The 17,450-nt window shown below is 40.1% G+C and overlaps 1 protein-coding gene across 1 annotated transcript; it reads right to left on the bottom strand.

Annotated features, from left to right (window-relative positions):
• Positions 1–8,019: 8,019 nt before the first annotated feature.
• On the bottom strand, positions 8,020–15,432 carry alkal1 (ALK and LTK ligand 1). The gene is made up of 4 exons (XM_027026235.1): positions 15,183–15,432; positions 12,415–12,468; positions 10,654–10,737; positions 8,020–8,084 (listed from the first exon to the last, which is right to left on the bottom strand). The coding sequence occupies exons 1-4, from the start codon at positions 15,430–15,432 to the stop codon at positions 8,020–8,022; spliced, it is 453 nt and encodes a 150-aa protein (XP_026882036.1).
• Positions 15,433–17,450: the final 2,018 nt, after the last annotated feature.

Here is a 17,450-nt window from a genome sequence, read left to right as displayed (position 1 = left end):
CTACAATTATTTTTGGATTTACTTACACAAACTTACATTTTCTGGTTATTTTACATCAGCGAGTGGAAATACTCTATTAGCCAGATAACAGAAAGTCATACTGTCAAGACAGTCCAACAGAAGACAAGGTAAGGCATGTTCCTCCTCCACTGCTCTGGTTTAGTCAAGTTATATAACACTAGTTAACTAACTCTTAAAATGTGCTTCGTGAAGTGAAGATGTGTTCAGGGACCTTGCCTTGAATGGGTGTTATCCAGTAACAGCTGCAGGCTAGATCACTGGTTTCCTTGAACAGTAAAAACACAGTTGTTAGTACACACAGCCGTACTGAATCAACAGGTTAAAGAATGCTGGGGATGGTAAACTATAAAACAGTAAGATACAGCAATTTTCTCACGTGATAATGTTATAAAATGCACTAGTGCTCAATAGATCATTTAATTAACAGTATTTACAATAGTCATTGTAGTCTGCTAATAAGCTTTTGTTGCTAAGCAACATAACGCAAAGATTAGTCTATTCAATGGATGATGTCAGTACAGAATCCAGTCAGTCACCACACACACTCATATATATATATATATATATATATGAGAGAGAGAGAGATGTATTTTGTGTATGTGTTGGTTTGTGTTGATGTGATAATCCTGGATAAGATACTTTTTTCTTATACATCACTCAGTAACAGTTTAAAAAATCAATTCCAACCTACAATACATGCTCCTTTGCAAGTAATACAATATGAAGTATGAATGACAGATTCAGATTATAAAAGTTCAACACCGAACTCCCTGAGCACTTCCTGATGCTATCATTCGTTGATCCCACAGGGCCTCTCAGCCACTTTATAAGGGCCATCTGGCGTTCTGTATTTAGCTTTCAATAATGGAACAATTTCCACCCACTCACGGTCTAGCCAGCCTCGTCAAGATAATCCCATACTTAATGACTTAATATGCAATATTTACAGAGTTATGGTAAAAGACTGTCACCTGACTGCCTAATTGATTAATTAATTGTTAATTGTGATATATTGTCTAGGAATGGTCAAAACCTCTGGAAATGTTCAGTATCAGGTGCTGGTTGAAATTCACCCTTAACATTGATTAACCAATGGGAGAGTGGCATTGAACTGATGGTTGGTGCATGCTACTGCTGCAAGGCTAAAATGTTTGAGCAGAAAATGTGTGGAGAAGAGAGAAAAATCCCTCTCTTGCTTATTTCTTATGGGGAATTAAATAGAGAAGATACTGCACCCTCACAAGAAGCCAGAAAAGAAATGTGATTCCTTTTTGTTAATGACATGTATGCTAAATGCTCCCCTTTTGGACTTTGTTGCACAAACTTTGCCATGCTCAAATAAAATAATTAAAACTCAATTAAGATAAACAAGTTAATAAAAGTATAATCTACAACCACAGATTAAATCAAACAGGTCATAATTCATTTTATTGGCTGGAAAACGGCTGAAGAAGATTAGAAGTTAAAGAAGTAAATAATCTAGCAGGCAAATTCTCATTTGAAATGTAAACTAATTTATGTTTTTGTTCTTTTTGGTTTTGTTTTCCAGAATGGAGATGTAAAGGGTCTGAGGTTTATAAACACACATTTTCCAGTCTTACCCCATCCCCCAGACTACTGGCACATAAAACACTGGACCCCACAAAAGCTTTTGAAACCAGACATATGTGGCTTTAAAAAAGACAATAAATATGGAATTAGCTATAAATAATGAGAGTTTGTTCAGACAAGGCCTAGAGGGTCATCAAATGAGATTAACAACATGTTTCCTTTTGCAGAGTTGCCTCCTGGGCCAAACTATGATGTATTTCATGTTTAAAGACATTTCAGTCAAACCGTGTGGTCATTTATCCTAGCCTGAAAGGTTGAGCAGTGTTGGATTGAGTGTGCTTGGTTCTGTTAATGCCTGCTGAATATATTGTGATCTCATATTGCAGCATAGTGCATAGGTTTGTGTGTGTGTGTGTGTGTGTGTGTGTGTATATGTGTGTGTGTGTGTGTGTGTGTATGTATGTATGTGTGTGTGTGTATGTGTGTGTGTGTGTGTGTGTGTGTGTGTGTTAGTGTCCTCAAGTGCATTGTTACTATAGGTGGTATTGCATTTATGGGTCATGATGCTGTGTTTTTGTACCAATGTTTATATTCGTGATAAATGAACATGCTAGTTTAGCATTTTAGTTGTTAGAGCTGATGGAAATTCAGTCTGTAAAGAAGCTGCTTTATTACACAGACCAAGAAATAAAAATGAATATTTATTACCAAATCAAGGGATTGTATGATAACAGTGGGATAATGGATGTAATGATGACCTCTTCTTAAAGGTGTAGGGGAGTTCTTCTTAAAAGTCACCAATATATTTGCCAAAAGCATTTGTGGAGATTAACAAACAGAAGTTTGACAGTTTATGGGCTACGGAAGACCGCTTTAACATCTGTCTTGTCTGTGAACTGTGTATCTTTATTGTAACCTTTACATCTTTAAATAACCCAGTGTATGTACCTATAACCTAAGCATATAGCTGTAACTGAAGATGTCAGACAAGTGCATTAGTAACAGCAGACTTTTGTTATTTTGAATGTAGCGAATGGGGTATTCGATTAACAACAACAGCAACAAAGAAAATGAAAACAATAAACATTAAAGCAACAGCTAAACTCCAGACTGCGGATATGGGTTTTTTTGCTGCTGTTTTGTCACTCGCTTGTCTCACACTGACTCCCAGTCTGAGCCGAATGGGTGCCTCTGCCTCTGCATGGCTTTAGTGACGATGGCTTGCGTGGTAACCGGAGGATTGTGCATTTGTGTGTAATTGCGTTATCGCCCTCCCACACATGCCCCCCGTGCATCTTCTGTCTCTTCCTGTAATCTTCGCTGTTTGTCAGTTTCCTAAGTGATATCCCGCTCACACTGGGATCGAGTATTCTTCCTCGGCTGAAGAAAACTGCTTCTGAGGAGCTGCGCGGACCTGCCTTATTTATAGCCTCATAATCTGATTAGACGGTTAATTAAGGGTCCAGATACCTGCCATTTGGCTTATCTAATTATCTACAGTGATGCTTGTAGACTAGTTTTGAGGGTCGAGCTCTTGTTAACCAGGCACCGAGCCAGATTTAGCGGGGAGAGTGGTGGAAGGTGTAAACGTTGGCCATCCAGGGACCAGTGTAGCCAGCAGCTGGTCTAAAGACTGATGTAAAAAGGGCTACAGAACATGTCAAACGCGATTAAAGTGAGGAATGTTGAGGGACAAATATTTTCCAACACTATATCATTACTAAATCCTTACCGTAAAGTAGCAACAATGGAGTCCCCTTACAAGTCAGAACCAATAGCAAGACACCATAGGCCTATAAAAGAAAGTTAGGAATCGTGTTGATAACCATTTAAAAGTCATGGGTTCATTCAGTTTCATTCACAACTGCTTAGACATTCCATTAACAATCGGAGAGCAGCAGGATGTGGTAAATATCAAGGATTTGATCAGGCACAGTGTTCAGTGTTCTTCACATGATCACTTATCAGTCATTTTGAAGAGACTTTAGACAGGTTCTGTGGTGGGAAAAAAAACATTGTGCTGTGTTTTCTGGCATGGTTGTGGCTTGTTTAAGATCCGCCTGAGACAGAGGAAGCTACGCTAAAGTGAGCTGCATGTATTCACACTCTTTAAACAATTAAACTCTCCTTGTTTTCCCACTGCTATTCTGATGGGAATTGTTCACATTAGACAACCAAACAGTAGCCTACAGTTAAGTGTTGTAGGCCTACACTCAGATGAATTCTAAGTGCAAGCTTTGTTGTTTGTAGTTATGGAAATATCTTTATGGTGGTAAATGGTATAAGTAGTCTTTTTAAATCCAGTGTTGGCTATACAAATTCTGTTAGATGAAAATAAATGATATCTGCCTAAATCTGAAAACATGTTTATTTTATTATGAACACAATTCATATCCTGATGGATCATGTCCTTGGGCCTGCTTCTCCTCACAACAACCTCGTGTCAACCGTGGAGTCCTTCAAGCTTCTGCGAACTACCAAGGCCTGAAGTGGGGGACCTATATCAACTCCGTCCCAAAAGGGCCCAGCAGAGGATATATGTCCTGCAACAGGAGCTGCTGAGTTAGTTCTACATGTCATTGAGTCTGTCCTGTGCACATCCACCATGGTCTGGTTTAGAGCAGCTACTACACAGGACAGGACCAGACTGCAAGGAACAATAAAAACAGCAGAAAAGCTCGTGGCTGCTCTGCTGCCCCTCCACAAGAACCAGGAAACAGGCAGGGACATCATTCCACACCCCTCACACTCTGGACATGACATCTTCAACTCTTCCCTTCCAGCAGGAGCTACAGAACCCTGTACACTAAAACCTCTAGACACAGAAGCGGTTTCTTCGCTCATTCCACCATGATCATAAATAGCTGACTAGGTCCTTCTGACAGGCATAACAGCCATAACACACTGTTTCACTCCCTTACATAGTCATCACCCATGTTAGCACTACCACACATACTAGCACTATATATACTGTGTATCGTTATCCTGTACATAACCTGTACATTGCTTGTGTATTGTATATTGTATGTATATTGCCTGACAGGGGACACCAACATGCTAAGTGGTGTAATTTAATACAGCAGACAGGGGACACCGATGTGCTAAGTGGTGTAATTTAATACAGCAGACAGGGGACACCAACATGCTAAGTGGTGTAATTTAATACAGCAGACAGGGGACACCGATGTGCTAAGTGGTGTAATTTAATACAGCAGACAGGGGACACCAACATGCTAAGTGGTGTAATTTAATACAGCAGACAGGGGACACCGATGTGCTAAGTGGTGTAATTTAATACAGCAGACAGGGGACACCGATGTGCTAAGTGGTGTAATTTAATACAGCAGACAGGGGACACCGATGTGCTAAGTGGTGTAATTTAAGACAGCAGACAAGGGACACCGATGTGCTAAGTGGTGTAATTTAATACAGCAGACAGGGGACACCGATGTGCTAAGTGGTGTAATTTAATACAGCAGACAGGGGACACCAACATGCTAAGTGATGTAATTTAATACAGCAGACAGGGGACACAGATGTGCTATGTGGTGTAATTTAATACAGCAGACAGGGGACACCGATGTGCTAAGTGATGTAATTTAATACAGCAGACAGGGGACACCGATGTGCTAAGTGATGTAATTTAATACAGCAGACAGGGGACACAGATGTGCTATGTGGTGTAATTTAATACAGCAGACAGGGGACACCAACATGCTAAGTGGTGTAATTTAATACAGCAGACAGGGGACACAGATGTGCTAAGTGGTGTAATTTAATACAGCAGACAGGGGACACCGATGTGCTAAGTGATGTAATTTAATACAGCAGACAAGGGACACAGATGTGCTAAGTGGTGTAATTTAATACAGCAGACAGGGGACACAGATGTGCTAAGTGGTGTAATTTAATACAGCAGACAGGGGACACCGATGTGCTAAGTGATGTAATTTAATACAGCAGACAGGGGACACAGATGTGCTATGTGGTGTAATTTAATACAGCAGACAGGGGACACCAACATGCTAAGTGGTGTAATTTAATACAGCAGACAGGGGACACCGATGTGCTAAGTGATGTAATTTAATACAGCAGACAAGGGACACAGATGTGCTATGTGGTGTAATTTAATACAGCAGACAGGGGACACCAACATGCTAAGTGGTGTAATTTAATACAGCAGACAGGGGACACCGATGTGCTACGTGGTGTAATTTAATACAGCAGACAGGGGACACCGATGTGCTACGTGGTGTAATTTAAAACAGGATATTTTCCCTCCATTAAGAAGCCAAGCGAATTCACGCTAAAACGAATCGATTCTTCAGATTTGTAGAGTAGAACTGTGTGAACTATTACTTAAAGGAGCATTAGGTATTAGTCTTTCTTACCATCAAAAAGTAACAAAAGATATGTATGAAAGTTTATTTATTATTTTTATATTTTGTTCTATAAAGTGCAGTTCACATGAGATGAAGAGTCAAATCACTTTGTAGTGCTCAAATGAAGTTTATGCTCCATAGAGCAGTTCCCCCAAATAAAGCATAAAGTCCGCCCACATGTTTATAATAGATTTATAATAGTACAGAATCTGACACATCCAGGCCACTGGGTGTCAGTATAATTGCTGTTTGTTTCATAATGTGAAGAAGAATCAGTGGAAAAAATGACTTATTGCTCCTTTATTTGTCAAATACGAATTAAATTGAAACTTACATACTTACATCAAAAATGTAAGTATTAAAAACTTACATCAAAACTTACATCAAAAATGAAATAATTCTGGGAATCCCTCTACATAACAAGACTTTCTGAACTGACATGGTTACATGTACTCATTAAATATGATGTGCTGGATTTTGTTTTTATTCTTTCAAAACATCAGTGAAATATTCCCATCATTGTCAATTTTTCTTGAAATACTTGGTCATTTGTAGAAGTGCCAAATTAAACATGAAAATAGAAGCATGATAAGCAACTCAGTCAAAAGTAGGCAATTTTCATATTCATAAAGCAAATGAAAATTTGTGAGATGAAATCAAGGTTATAAAATAAATAAGGAAATATCTGCAAAATATCTTGAGAGAACTGTGGCTTAACGAAACACATATTTAAATATCTTATAATGATGAATTCATATTTACATATCTTTTAAATAAATTATTGACTGCAATATTATTTTCCTCAGAAAGTGCAATAGAAAAGCAAAGCTATTAAACAAAACTATATTTTGAAAGCATTTAAATATAAAAACAAATTATGATAAAAACTAAAGTGTTACAGTATTTTAATAATTGCATTGCTACAGTGAACAAAACCATAATGACTGTTGTTAACTGTTGTGACTGGAAGGCACTTCCTTGAAAAAATATTTACTCCAGAGTCTTTAGAGATCATTCTTGTGTAATTTCAAGGCCTTCTGCACAGGACAAAAGAAGAAACAGACGGAGAAGACAGCACTAATTATGTATACAGCTGATTTGTTTTGAGGTTTTGTAAAAAATATTTAGTACATTTCATACACATCGCAAAGTAAGACTCGTATCTGAATTTAATCTAAAGTGATCTTGAAATCAGTCAGGGATTAAACTTCTTAAAAAAAGACAAAATTCTATTTCCACAGATGTGCTTACAGGACAGCATTATCTTGAACCCACCAATCCTGGTCAGAGTGGGTGTTTGAATGAGAAATTCAACATAAAGCGCTTAAAATTATTTTCTGACACTTATGTCTGTCCTATGTGAACATAAAATTTTACAGACACTTCATTTGCTAATTCGTAATAGTCATTACTGACTCAACCTGTCAACGGGCAATGGAGCACTTTTTAATAGATTCTAGGGAAAACTAATATGAACAGGAGGAAAAATAACTTAAGGTGACTGTCCATTCTTCACAAGGCCTTCATTTGCCAATCAAATCGTATTCTTTACGTTCTAATTAGGAGCACCTGGGGGTAACTCACCCCATTACCACTGCTGATGATGTCACAACACACGCTAAAGACGTGTCCTGTCTCGGCAAAGGCGGAAGGGTCAGGGAAGGGTCACTGGCCGTGTCGTGTTAAAGATTTTCTGTTTCATTTCTTTCACTATAAGCCAGTAATGGCTGAGCATGTCAAAATGCGGATCAAGCGCTGCAGGTTACGCATCATCAAAACGTATCGTCACAGTTGCAAGATGTGAGTAGCCTAGGTCTGAGATGACCACCTGCTAAAAGTTTTTGGAAAAAAATTCCTTATTTTAATCATCAAGTACAATTTCCACAGGCCTGCTTTTCTCTTCAGTGCAGGCCAGTGATGCGGTGAACCAATGCACACTTTAAAAATAAAAGATAGACTACGGCCTCTCAATTAATCTGCAACGTGGAGTCCACAGAAGGTCTTCTGCATATACCTCTACAACCTCTTCCACATAATGACAATAATTTTTACTTACGTGCTGTTTCTATGGCTGTGCACACAGTGGACTCATCGCTAGCCTTGTCAACAACCTGGCGCATCTTTTGTAATCTGAAAAGGAAAAAAAGTTAAATAGTGAGTCATTTCCTCTGACTGGTACCTTTTGGTTGCTTCACGGTGGCCGTGGGATCTAATCTTACAGTACACCTCTAGGTTTCACACATAAAACAACTGGGTTTGAGTGGGCCACTCGTGCCAGTCTGAGGCAGTAAGTGGGTGGGACATGCCCGTAGATGTGAGAGAACATTGTAAATGACCTTAATGCTCTCTTTGGGCTCAAATGATCATATGGCTCCCAGGTCAGAATGGTTCCATCTATAACGGTTTCTGTAAAGCTTTCAGTAGTCATCCAATCACTGTTACTGACTCACTCATTTTGTCTCCCTCTCATACTTTTTTCTTTTTTACACTAACACGATAAAAGTACTGATCAGGTAAATATTAAATATCAGAGCATATAATGTGCACAGCTGCAAGTTTAATCTCATGCACACTGTATTTGCAGTTTGAAGTGTCCTTTTAAAACATTCGTCATTCTTTCAAATCCTGGCAGCAGAAATGACACATTACTAACTAAATACTCACTGCTAACATCTACCTTTCAGAAATTTGAATATTTCCCTAACTCTTGATACTGTGTTATATTAATTTAAACATTTAGCAGACACTCTTATCCAGAGATACTTACAATTACAAGTGTTTCTGAGATCTCTGGGAGAAACAACCACACAACAAAGGCAGCGTATCTGACCCGAAGCTACTGAACCTCATCTTCAGCCAAACCACCAGAAGAAAACAAACAAACGAAGAAAAACACTGAGACACACTTTATGTATTCTCCAGGTGTACAGTACAAGTTAGATTATGTGTCCTCCTAATATGCTTCTGGTCAGAGATGCTTAAGATCATGTTCAAAACGTTCCGTCATAATTTTGTACCATCTAGTTGAACTATTTAGTTCTACCTGTTGTTTTGAGCTAAATACCAAAACCAGGCAGTAAAAATCCTGGCAGGGATTTTACTTTCTGAATTTTCCACCTCTGGCCCTGATGGATCACAGTACGGAGCATTTTAGTGTTTTTCCACTGTGATACACCTTATCCAGCAAACTGGCCAGTTAACCAGCTTCTCACGATCTGCTGTACGTGCAACAAGCACAGTGAAATGTCCAGTGTTGTGACAAGATGCAACCTGAGCAACTTGGATAGACCCAATAAACCCCTCAGCCCTGTGGAGGACCATTTCAGTTTGCCCCCTTCTTAACTACACCTTTAGAAGACAGCTTCACTTTTTAGTTCTTATTTTTAATTCTTTGCCTTGGGTTCTGGGCAGGCAGTGTGTTGACGAAAACTCCTTTTCACGCCATGGTGGTGAAGAACCCTGGAAGTTGTAGTGTAATAACAGGGGAGGGGGTGGGGCACAATCGCCCCAGCCCCGCCCCTTTTACCTCCACATCAACAGAGCCCTTACCCAGGCTCTAAAACAGAGACACACTGCTAAACATCAGCTGAACTGACTAAAGTGGGCAGGCACTGTTTGGTCGTTTGTCTGTAAATTTGCAAGAGTTTTAACAAGCAGCCCTCTAATGATCCTGTGCTGCTAATTCTTGTACCTAAACCTTTTTTTCCCTGATGATTTCCGGTTTACAGAGCCAGCTAATCCGATTGGCTTCATAACCTTTGAGACACTAAGGCAACCTATCACACTATTTGTTTGTATATAAAACATCATGATAAAATAGTTCTATTATAAAACCAGTGCAGTTTGATACCTATATAAAGATGATATGATTTAAGAGTGTAGGTTTATCGAAAACCATTTACATTTTGTAGCATTTTGAGTTAGAGTGTCCAAATTGGCCAATGCTTCCCTGCCTCACTAGCTAAGCTACCTGCAGTCATCTAGGTGTTCATGCATGGCTATTTTTTTGAGCGTCTTTGGAACTAGACCTTCCAAGTGTACGCCAATCCCTGTCCTAGCCTCTCCGCGCACGCCAGTCCCTGTCCTAGCCTCTCCGTGCACGCCAGTCCCTGTCCTAGCCTCTCCGTGCACGCCAGTCCCTGTCTTAGCCTCTCCGCGCACGCCAGTCCCTGTCTTAGCCTCTCCGTGCACGCCAGTCCCTGTCCTAGCCTCTCCGCGCACGCCAGTCCCTGTCCTTGCCTCTCCGCGCACGCCAGTCCCTGTCTTAGCCTCTCCGTGCACGCTAGTCCCTGTCCTAGCCTCTCCGCGCACGCCAGTCCCTGTCCTAGCCTCTCCGCGCACGCCAGTCCCTGTCCTAGCCTCTCCGTGCACGCCAGTCCCTGTCCTTGCCTCTCCATGCACGCCAGTCCCTGTCCTAGCCTCTCCGTGCATGCCACTGGCTTAGGTAGAAATATGAACACAGATGAGATCTGGTCATTTGCTGCCGGAGACATATCAGAGGTTGCAGTGTTTTGAATCTATTGGAAGTCCCACCACATTGTCTCTTGGTAAGATACACTAGGTTACCATACAAAAAAATAATCACCAAAAAATGAATGCTAATTAAAAAAAAAAAGGTTTGTCAACAACAGTAACCTAGGAGGACATTTAATATGAGAGATTACAAATGGGAATGAGAGAAGCAGAAGTGTACACGTACAGGCTGGTCTTCCACATTCCCTCGTGTTGTGGTAAATTCTGTGAAAATGCAACCTGCACTCAGATGAGAACTTGACTGGTCCTGCTTGAGAGAAAGACAACATTTTAGGAAATAATTTTATAAACATGTTTCTCCTCTTGACAAGATCAGAATACATTGTGTGTATGTTAGAGACATGGTCCTGTAAATTTCTCTATGGTTGACTGCACTGAACTGCAATTCAATTCTAAAGTTTTTCCCTTAATGTAGAGACTTCATAATGTCAACCTTCTGTTCTTCTAGACTATTCTAAAATTAGTCACCCCCTGCACCCCCGCCCCTTTAGTTGTGCAGAGGCCCAAAAGAAAGAATTAGTACGTGGTAATGCTTGATGACTTCACAAGGAGGCAGCAGACTAATGATTTCAGTAACGTATGTCTGTCTCTTTGTGTGCGCCTCTCAGTAATGGAGTTTCACACTAATGCCCACAGCCAGCTCTGGTGTTAGGCTCAGGTCCTGAGGCTAGCAGGCTCATGCACACCCTGTCTTCTCTTGGGCTGCTTGTCTTGTATGAATGCATTGCCAGCTACTGTGCAGCTGAGCACAACCTCTGTCAAGGCTCAGAGACTTACTAAACTGCTCTTAAGAGCTTTTTAGAACACTATTAATGTTTTTTAAAAATAAAATCTGCTTGACCACTGTAATTTACATTTTGCATGTGAATAAAACCTTTTCAGAGCATCTATATTTTGAAATGTAAAGCAGATAGATGTTGAAAGGGTTCAAATTTGAAGAAACATTTTCCCAATTCAGTCGGCATTCCCTATAAAATTATCAATGAATATTTTAAAATGGCCAAAGCTATATATTTTCATGTATTTTTACACCACACATTTCAGGTTCATAAACTTCATTGTCAGCGCAGGGTCCTCTGAATATTCTGGATACTTTCAGTACTTTAAGTAGTGCTTTAAGTACTTTGGATATTTAAAGAATTTTTGGTCACTTTGTGAAGTGAACTCCTGGCTCCAAGATGGTGGAATGAACTCCCACTTGCTGTTCAGACAGCAGAGTCCCTTGCAGTCTTCAAATGCAGACTGAAGACCCGTCTAGTCGTGGAATATTTAAAGGACAACTGACCCTGCTCCCATATTGACTGACTAAATTAGTACTTATTGTAGGGTATTTGTTTATTACACTGATGTTGTCTGACAGACTCTGGTACTTATTGTTTATTGCACTTATCATCTAAGATAGAGCTTATGTATTTTATACTTCTAGGTATCAGCATTGATTCCTGTATTCTAGTTCATTGGTATGTGGGACTCTACCCTACTGTACTGTACTAGGATGTATTCTATGAGTAAATAACAAAGCACTTTTGTAAGTCGCTCTGGATAAGAGCATCTGCTAAATGACGTAAATGTAAAGTGAACTGTTCATTAGTAGGGTGTACCGTAAAGTATACCGTCCTTTTTCTCCAACGTGATTGGTGGAACCACTTACCTGAGGTCATCAAAGGAGGTGATGTAATTGGGCAGGCAGGAACTCTTGTTTCTAGGCGGGAACTGAACCATGTAGCTGTGCTAAGAGCTCAGAGCTGACTGTGGTAGAAAGGCGTTATAACCCAACCCCAGCTGGCACAGGCCCAACCATCTGTGCACCACAAATGCACAACTACTGTGCTCCATTTTACTGATATCACAGAATACCAGTCAATGTTATCAGTAAAACAAAGGAGCAAAATTACATTTAGAAATTAATGGGTTCAATTTTTCTTACCTGTAAAATGCTTTATGAACTTGTCTTTTATGCTTACATCTCTTGGGATAATCTCTGGGGAAAAAGACCAACAGAGTAATGCTAAAATGTAAAACTAACAAAAATAAATAAATAAATAAAACACTATGTCCATCTTATTCCTCAATTTTTTTGTGAAATGTTTGTCATCAAATATAATTTGCCATAATTTAAGGTGCCAAATTTAGTGCATAAAAGACATTTGGATAATTAATTTAGAAAATGTACTTCAATACTTCTGTATGAAGTACAGGATCTACATGCACAGATCCTGATGGACAAGTGATTTACTGCACTGCACTGTGAACTAAAAAATAGTTCTGAAATACCATGTGCCCTCTGTCTTTAAACCTGAGCCTGTTGCCACAAGATGATGTCATCATCTTGCCTTAAAATCCAGCCTCTAAGCATTCTGCCAGTGCACTGGAGGTCATTAAAAAAAGTCCAATTCCATGTACATGATTCAAAACAAACAGTAAAATATACAAACCACTCCATTAAAAATATAACTGAACATGTGTGTGTGTGTGTGTGTGTGTGTGTGTGTGTGTGTGTGTGTGTGTGTGTGTGTGTGTGTGTGTGTGTGTGTGTGTGTTTGTTTTATGTATGAACATTCACCCCTATATTTGTCATCAAGTTAAAATGATGTCCAGCATTACACCTGGGCCCTTTATGTAGACATTATTTATGTTGTCCATTTTTCATTTTTCTTTTAAAGTACAGAGTCCTTTTGTAATTCTGATATCATCCTACCTCTTTATGTTACACCTACTCAGATTTTGATCACAGAGATTAGCAGTACTGACACATTCCTTCTAAAACCTATTCTGTTTCTGTACAACATTACACTGAGCCATTTAAGCATCCATAATCTCCATGTGGGACCAAGTGCTCATTTCAGCCTAAGCCAGTGCTGTTAAGACAGCCCCCACTGAATCTGCCCCAGGCTTGGGGTCCTGGGTAACCCAAGCATGCTGTGGCCACACCCACGTAATATTCCTCCAGCCTGCTCTACTAAGAAGATTATTGCCCACAGTGTTATAATACCTGTCAATGTCAGATGCCCAAATCCATTCTGCTGCTAATTTTATCCTCATACAGACAGGAAGAGAACTTGCACTCTGTTATGAATGAACTGAAGACAACTGGTTAATTCGTAGCGTGTTTCTTTAACAAAAACCATTCAGGAGAGAGTACGGCTCTCAAAAGAACACAACAAGAGAGATCAAACCCAAGTTTAGCACCTCTATGGACAGGTACAGACACAAACCCAAGTTTAGTGTCTCTCTGGATAGGTACATACGCACGGTCCTGCACCTGTCTTATGGGAGCGCTCTAGAGGTGTACGCAGACATTCTGGCTTGATGGAAGTCCTACATTATGTGTGGCCTGGTTGGAATGTCTAAAGGTTCACAATATCCAACAACAAACTGTCAGTCTTTTTCCTCACGTTCATGTCATTCTAATAAAACTGCTAAAAATGTCATTTTAAAACAATTGAACTCAACAAGAATAGTATTTACACTTTATCATATTTCAGTATGATTAATTATATCAGAATAACTAATGTTACTATTATCATTATAGTTTACATTTGTTTTCACAACTCAAAATGTGACCAAGCCTAATTTGGCTCTCCAAAGCTGCATATGAATGTCATGAGAGCATGTGTTTTCATTTTACATTAAAACCACATTAAGACCATCGTGAAGACATTGCAAAACAGTAGACCAAGGGAAAGAAACGTAAGGTGTCCTGCATTACGACAGACTAACAGATCTCCTGATGTCTGTGATGACTTCAGTGGCTCATGCTACAATTACTCAGATCAGGACAATTCCAGAACAGCTCTCTGGCTTGCAGGAGTCATTACTAGTACTGAAAATGCAACAATTTACAAACCTAATCCGTTACAGGCCAGTTACAGCTTTAAAGCACAAAATGGTAAATCCCAATTTCTGTGCAGTTGGTGTAATTGCCCAGTGGTAACGTACATCAATTAACATTACAATGTCACCCGCATGGCAACATTCCACTGAGCAAAGATTTGTACACATTTATATTACATAGCCAGTTAAAGACACACCAGATCTTCGTCAGATTCGATTTCGGACTCGTCAAAGGTACATTGTGGTTCTGTCACGAAGTTTGCTACTGTAACGCTCACTATGGCCGTTCTGCTTCACCAGAGTGTTGGTTTCGGCAGACACAATGTTATTTGGCTGTCTCTAACCAACTGTTCTCCTTTTTCAGCCTGATCATCTTCTTCACTCACACGTCTATGGACTGATGAATGTGAGGGGCACTCACATACTCCAGAGGCAAATGGCACCTCTGGAATCAACACGCTTTGCTATCATAAACACTTTTCACATCTTTGATTTCAAATCCAGTGTACTGAAGTACAGTCAAAATAACAAAAATTGTGTCACTGTTCAATTAGTTCAAAAACATTAGCTCTATGATCAGAATATAATGCCTCCAGAATACAATCCAGCCAGTCATGCTCGGAGCCTATAACTGTGCAGACAGGAGACTGCTGAATTCTCAGCAAAGGTAAAGTGATTATCTGTAACCATCAAGCCAATGTAGATTCTGACCAGATTCGGCGACACGCGCTGAACCCCAGCGTGCACACACATTTAGAGATTAAAGCATCCAAAACAGTCGATGCATGAGAAAAAAAATCCTGCCAGGAGGTAAAACCCAGGATTACGCTTGTATCACCACCTGAGCTGAAAGCAGCTTACCTATTGGCCTGGTGGTGTCCCGTTTGGGAAAGACTGCAGTCTTTTCACGCGCGGAAAACTTCACGTCGTGGGACACAAAGTAGAGACCGCTCGTGACGCGCCGGGACTCTAGCTCGCGCCCGTACAACACAAGATCCAGCAAAGTTCGTTTCTCTTTCCGTTTCCCGTCATAGCTGTCCATGCACTGGCTGGAGGTGATGAGTAGAATAATTACACTCAACCACATTTGCCATCTCTTCTCAGCATGCATGGCTTTTCAGCCTGATAAACAAACAAACAAACAAACAAACAAACAAACAAACACACACACACACACACACACACACACACACACACACACACACCCCAGTCAAGACAAGTACAACACTCGAAATAAACCTACAATATGGTTAAATGACATTTTCCTAAAAGCATTTATAAAAGGTAGGGTTTCTTATTGTTTCCCCAGGCGCACAACACTCTAGAGGTCTACGGAATAGACTAGACACAAATATAAACATGCGATGACCCAAATTCAACAAAAACTTTGAAGTCTGAGCATTTTGCGCCACAATGTTGGTAACATTGTAGTCTAAAATAAACACAAGCATTAAAAAGTTAACTAAATGTTTCACTGTTGCTTTCTATAACTTGCATAAAAGTAGCAACTTACACTAGGTGTCGGTGATTATTGCGACGTTGACGCAAGATAGTCAGAAAAATATTCTCCAACCGTTAGCGATGTACTGAGTGAAACAGAGTCCGTCGTCTCGTATCTTTCTTGGGAAAATGCGTCCCGTTTTATATGTCAAGTGCGAAGCTTCTTGAATGTAATACAATCGATTTCGGGTGGGTGGCAAGACATCTTAGGGATTTTTAGCTCGTGGTCGGTCCCGTTGACGTTCGCCCCTCCTTTCGTTTCAAAATCATCATCGAAGTTTTGAGAGTGTAAAACTTAACCACAAATGATCATATTTCGAGGTCTCAAAAGGACATAGTTGATAACGAGTCATCACGTTTGAAGCGCAAACGCTCTTGGACATATCCAAGCGCCATGTTCCCAAGACAAAGTACAATAAAAATGCAAACACCTGCGGTTTTGAAGCTTTAAGTTTAGTTGTTCTGCTAAAGTAACTTCCACCGTGGTAACCTACAGACTAGCCACGGAATAATGTTTCATCCGATTAATTTGTAGGTTTTAAAGGACAGTTTTGTAATAACTATGGATATTATCCAGATGTGCAGTTGAGGTGGTTACTGCAATGGATTAACCTGCTTCTCATGATCGATGACAGCAATCTGACAGATCTTTCTAAATAGGCTTTACATCAAAACCGAACAACTATGTAGTCATTTAGAATGTCATTGTAGAAAAAGAACAATGTTTACTATGCGTGTTATTAGAGCTTGTAGCAGTGTTTACAGCAGTGAAAAACACCTGCTATAATTTAGCAGCTCTTAAATAAATTCAGTTGCCTCTTAACTGCCTCACTATGCATCCTTAATCAATTATGCATTCTGCTGCTCATATAGCTGTTATTGGTGGGCCATCCAGAGTCAGGAGACTGAAAGCACAGCTGGCTAGGCCTTCATCAGGTGGAGAGGACAGCCTGCCACAGCTCTCATCGCAGAAGCGCTGGAGGGTGTCTGTTATGCTGCGTGCATTGAACCGAACATTTACAGCTTCCCTTTTGGGGCTTTCAGATGCTCCATCATTCTGCAAAAAGGACAGTAAAGATGGTCATTGGTGACTGGCTGCATGTTCAAAGGACCATGTGCCCCTGGCAGCCCTCATCTTCCGAGTTTGGTAGTAAAGTTCACGCCACCAGACGTATTAATACAATGACACAAGGCTCCCTCACTGCTTCTGCGTACAAACGTCGGAAGACCTTTAACCACGGCCAGCATACGTTGTAAAGTGCTGTAAATGCTCACTACAAATGCTCTGTTTCTCTTACTATGCAGTTCCAACTCACTTAAAACCCCTTCCCAAGACATGCGAGAATTACAAACAAGTATGTGAAGGCTGGCACCATCAAATCCATTTTAAAACGAAACGGGAGAAGAACTGTGTAGCCTTTATTCCATATAAACTCCTTGACCTTAATAAGAGGCTACTTCAGCACAACAGTCCTCTGACACAACAGTCTGCCTTCTTTTTCACAAATACTGTTATTCCTGGCACTGAGTGACTGGTCAAGAAAGAAATAAATAAAAACAAAAACCACCAAGTGAATGAAAGCTACAAACTTTGTATTCTGACACAGGATTATAGGCCTATATACTGCC

Source organism: Electrophorus electricus, chromosome 23 (assembly GCF_013358815.1).
Source record: "Electrophorus electricus isolate fEleEle1 chromosome 23, fEleEle1.pri, whole genome shotgun sequence".
NCBI classification, from domain to species: Eukaryota; Metazoa; Chordata; class Actinopteri; order Gymnotiformes; family Gymnotidae; genus Electrophorus; species Electrophorus electricus.
The sequence above is the reverse complement of the archived record's forward strand: the minus strand, read 5'-3'. Positions and strand labels throughout refer to the sequence as shown.

Excerpts from the sequence above, each read along its gene's own strand:
- alkal1 (XM_027026235.1), bottom strand. The coding sequence starts at position 15,432 with ATGCATGCTGAGAAGAGATGGCAAATGTGGTTGAGTGTAATTATTCTA. Across the intron at positions 12,469-15,182 it reads GGACACCACCAGGCCAATAG|AGATTATCCCAAGAGATGTA; the intron begins GTAAGCTGCTTT and ends CTTTTTCCCCAG. Across the intron at positions 10,738-12,414 it reads GTTCATAAAGCATTTTACAG|CAGGACCAGTCAAGTTCTCA; the intron begins GTAAGAAAAATT and ends CTTTCTCTCAAG.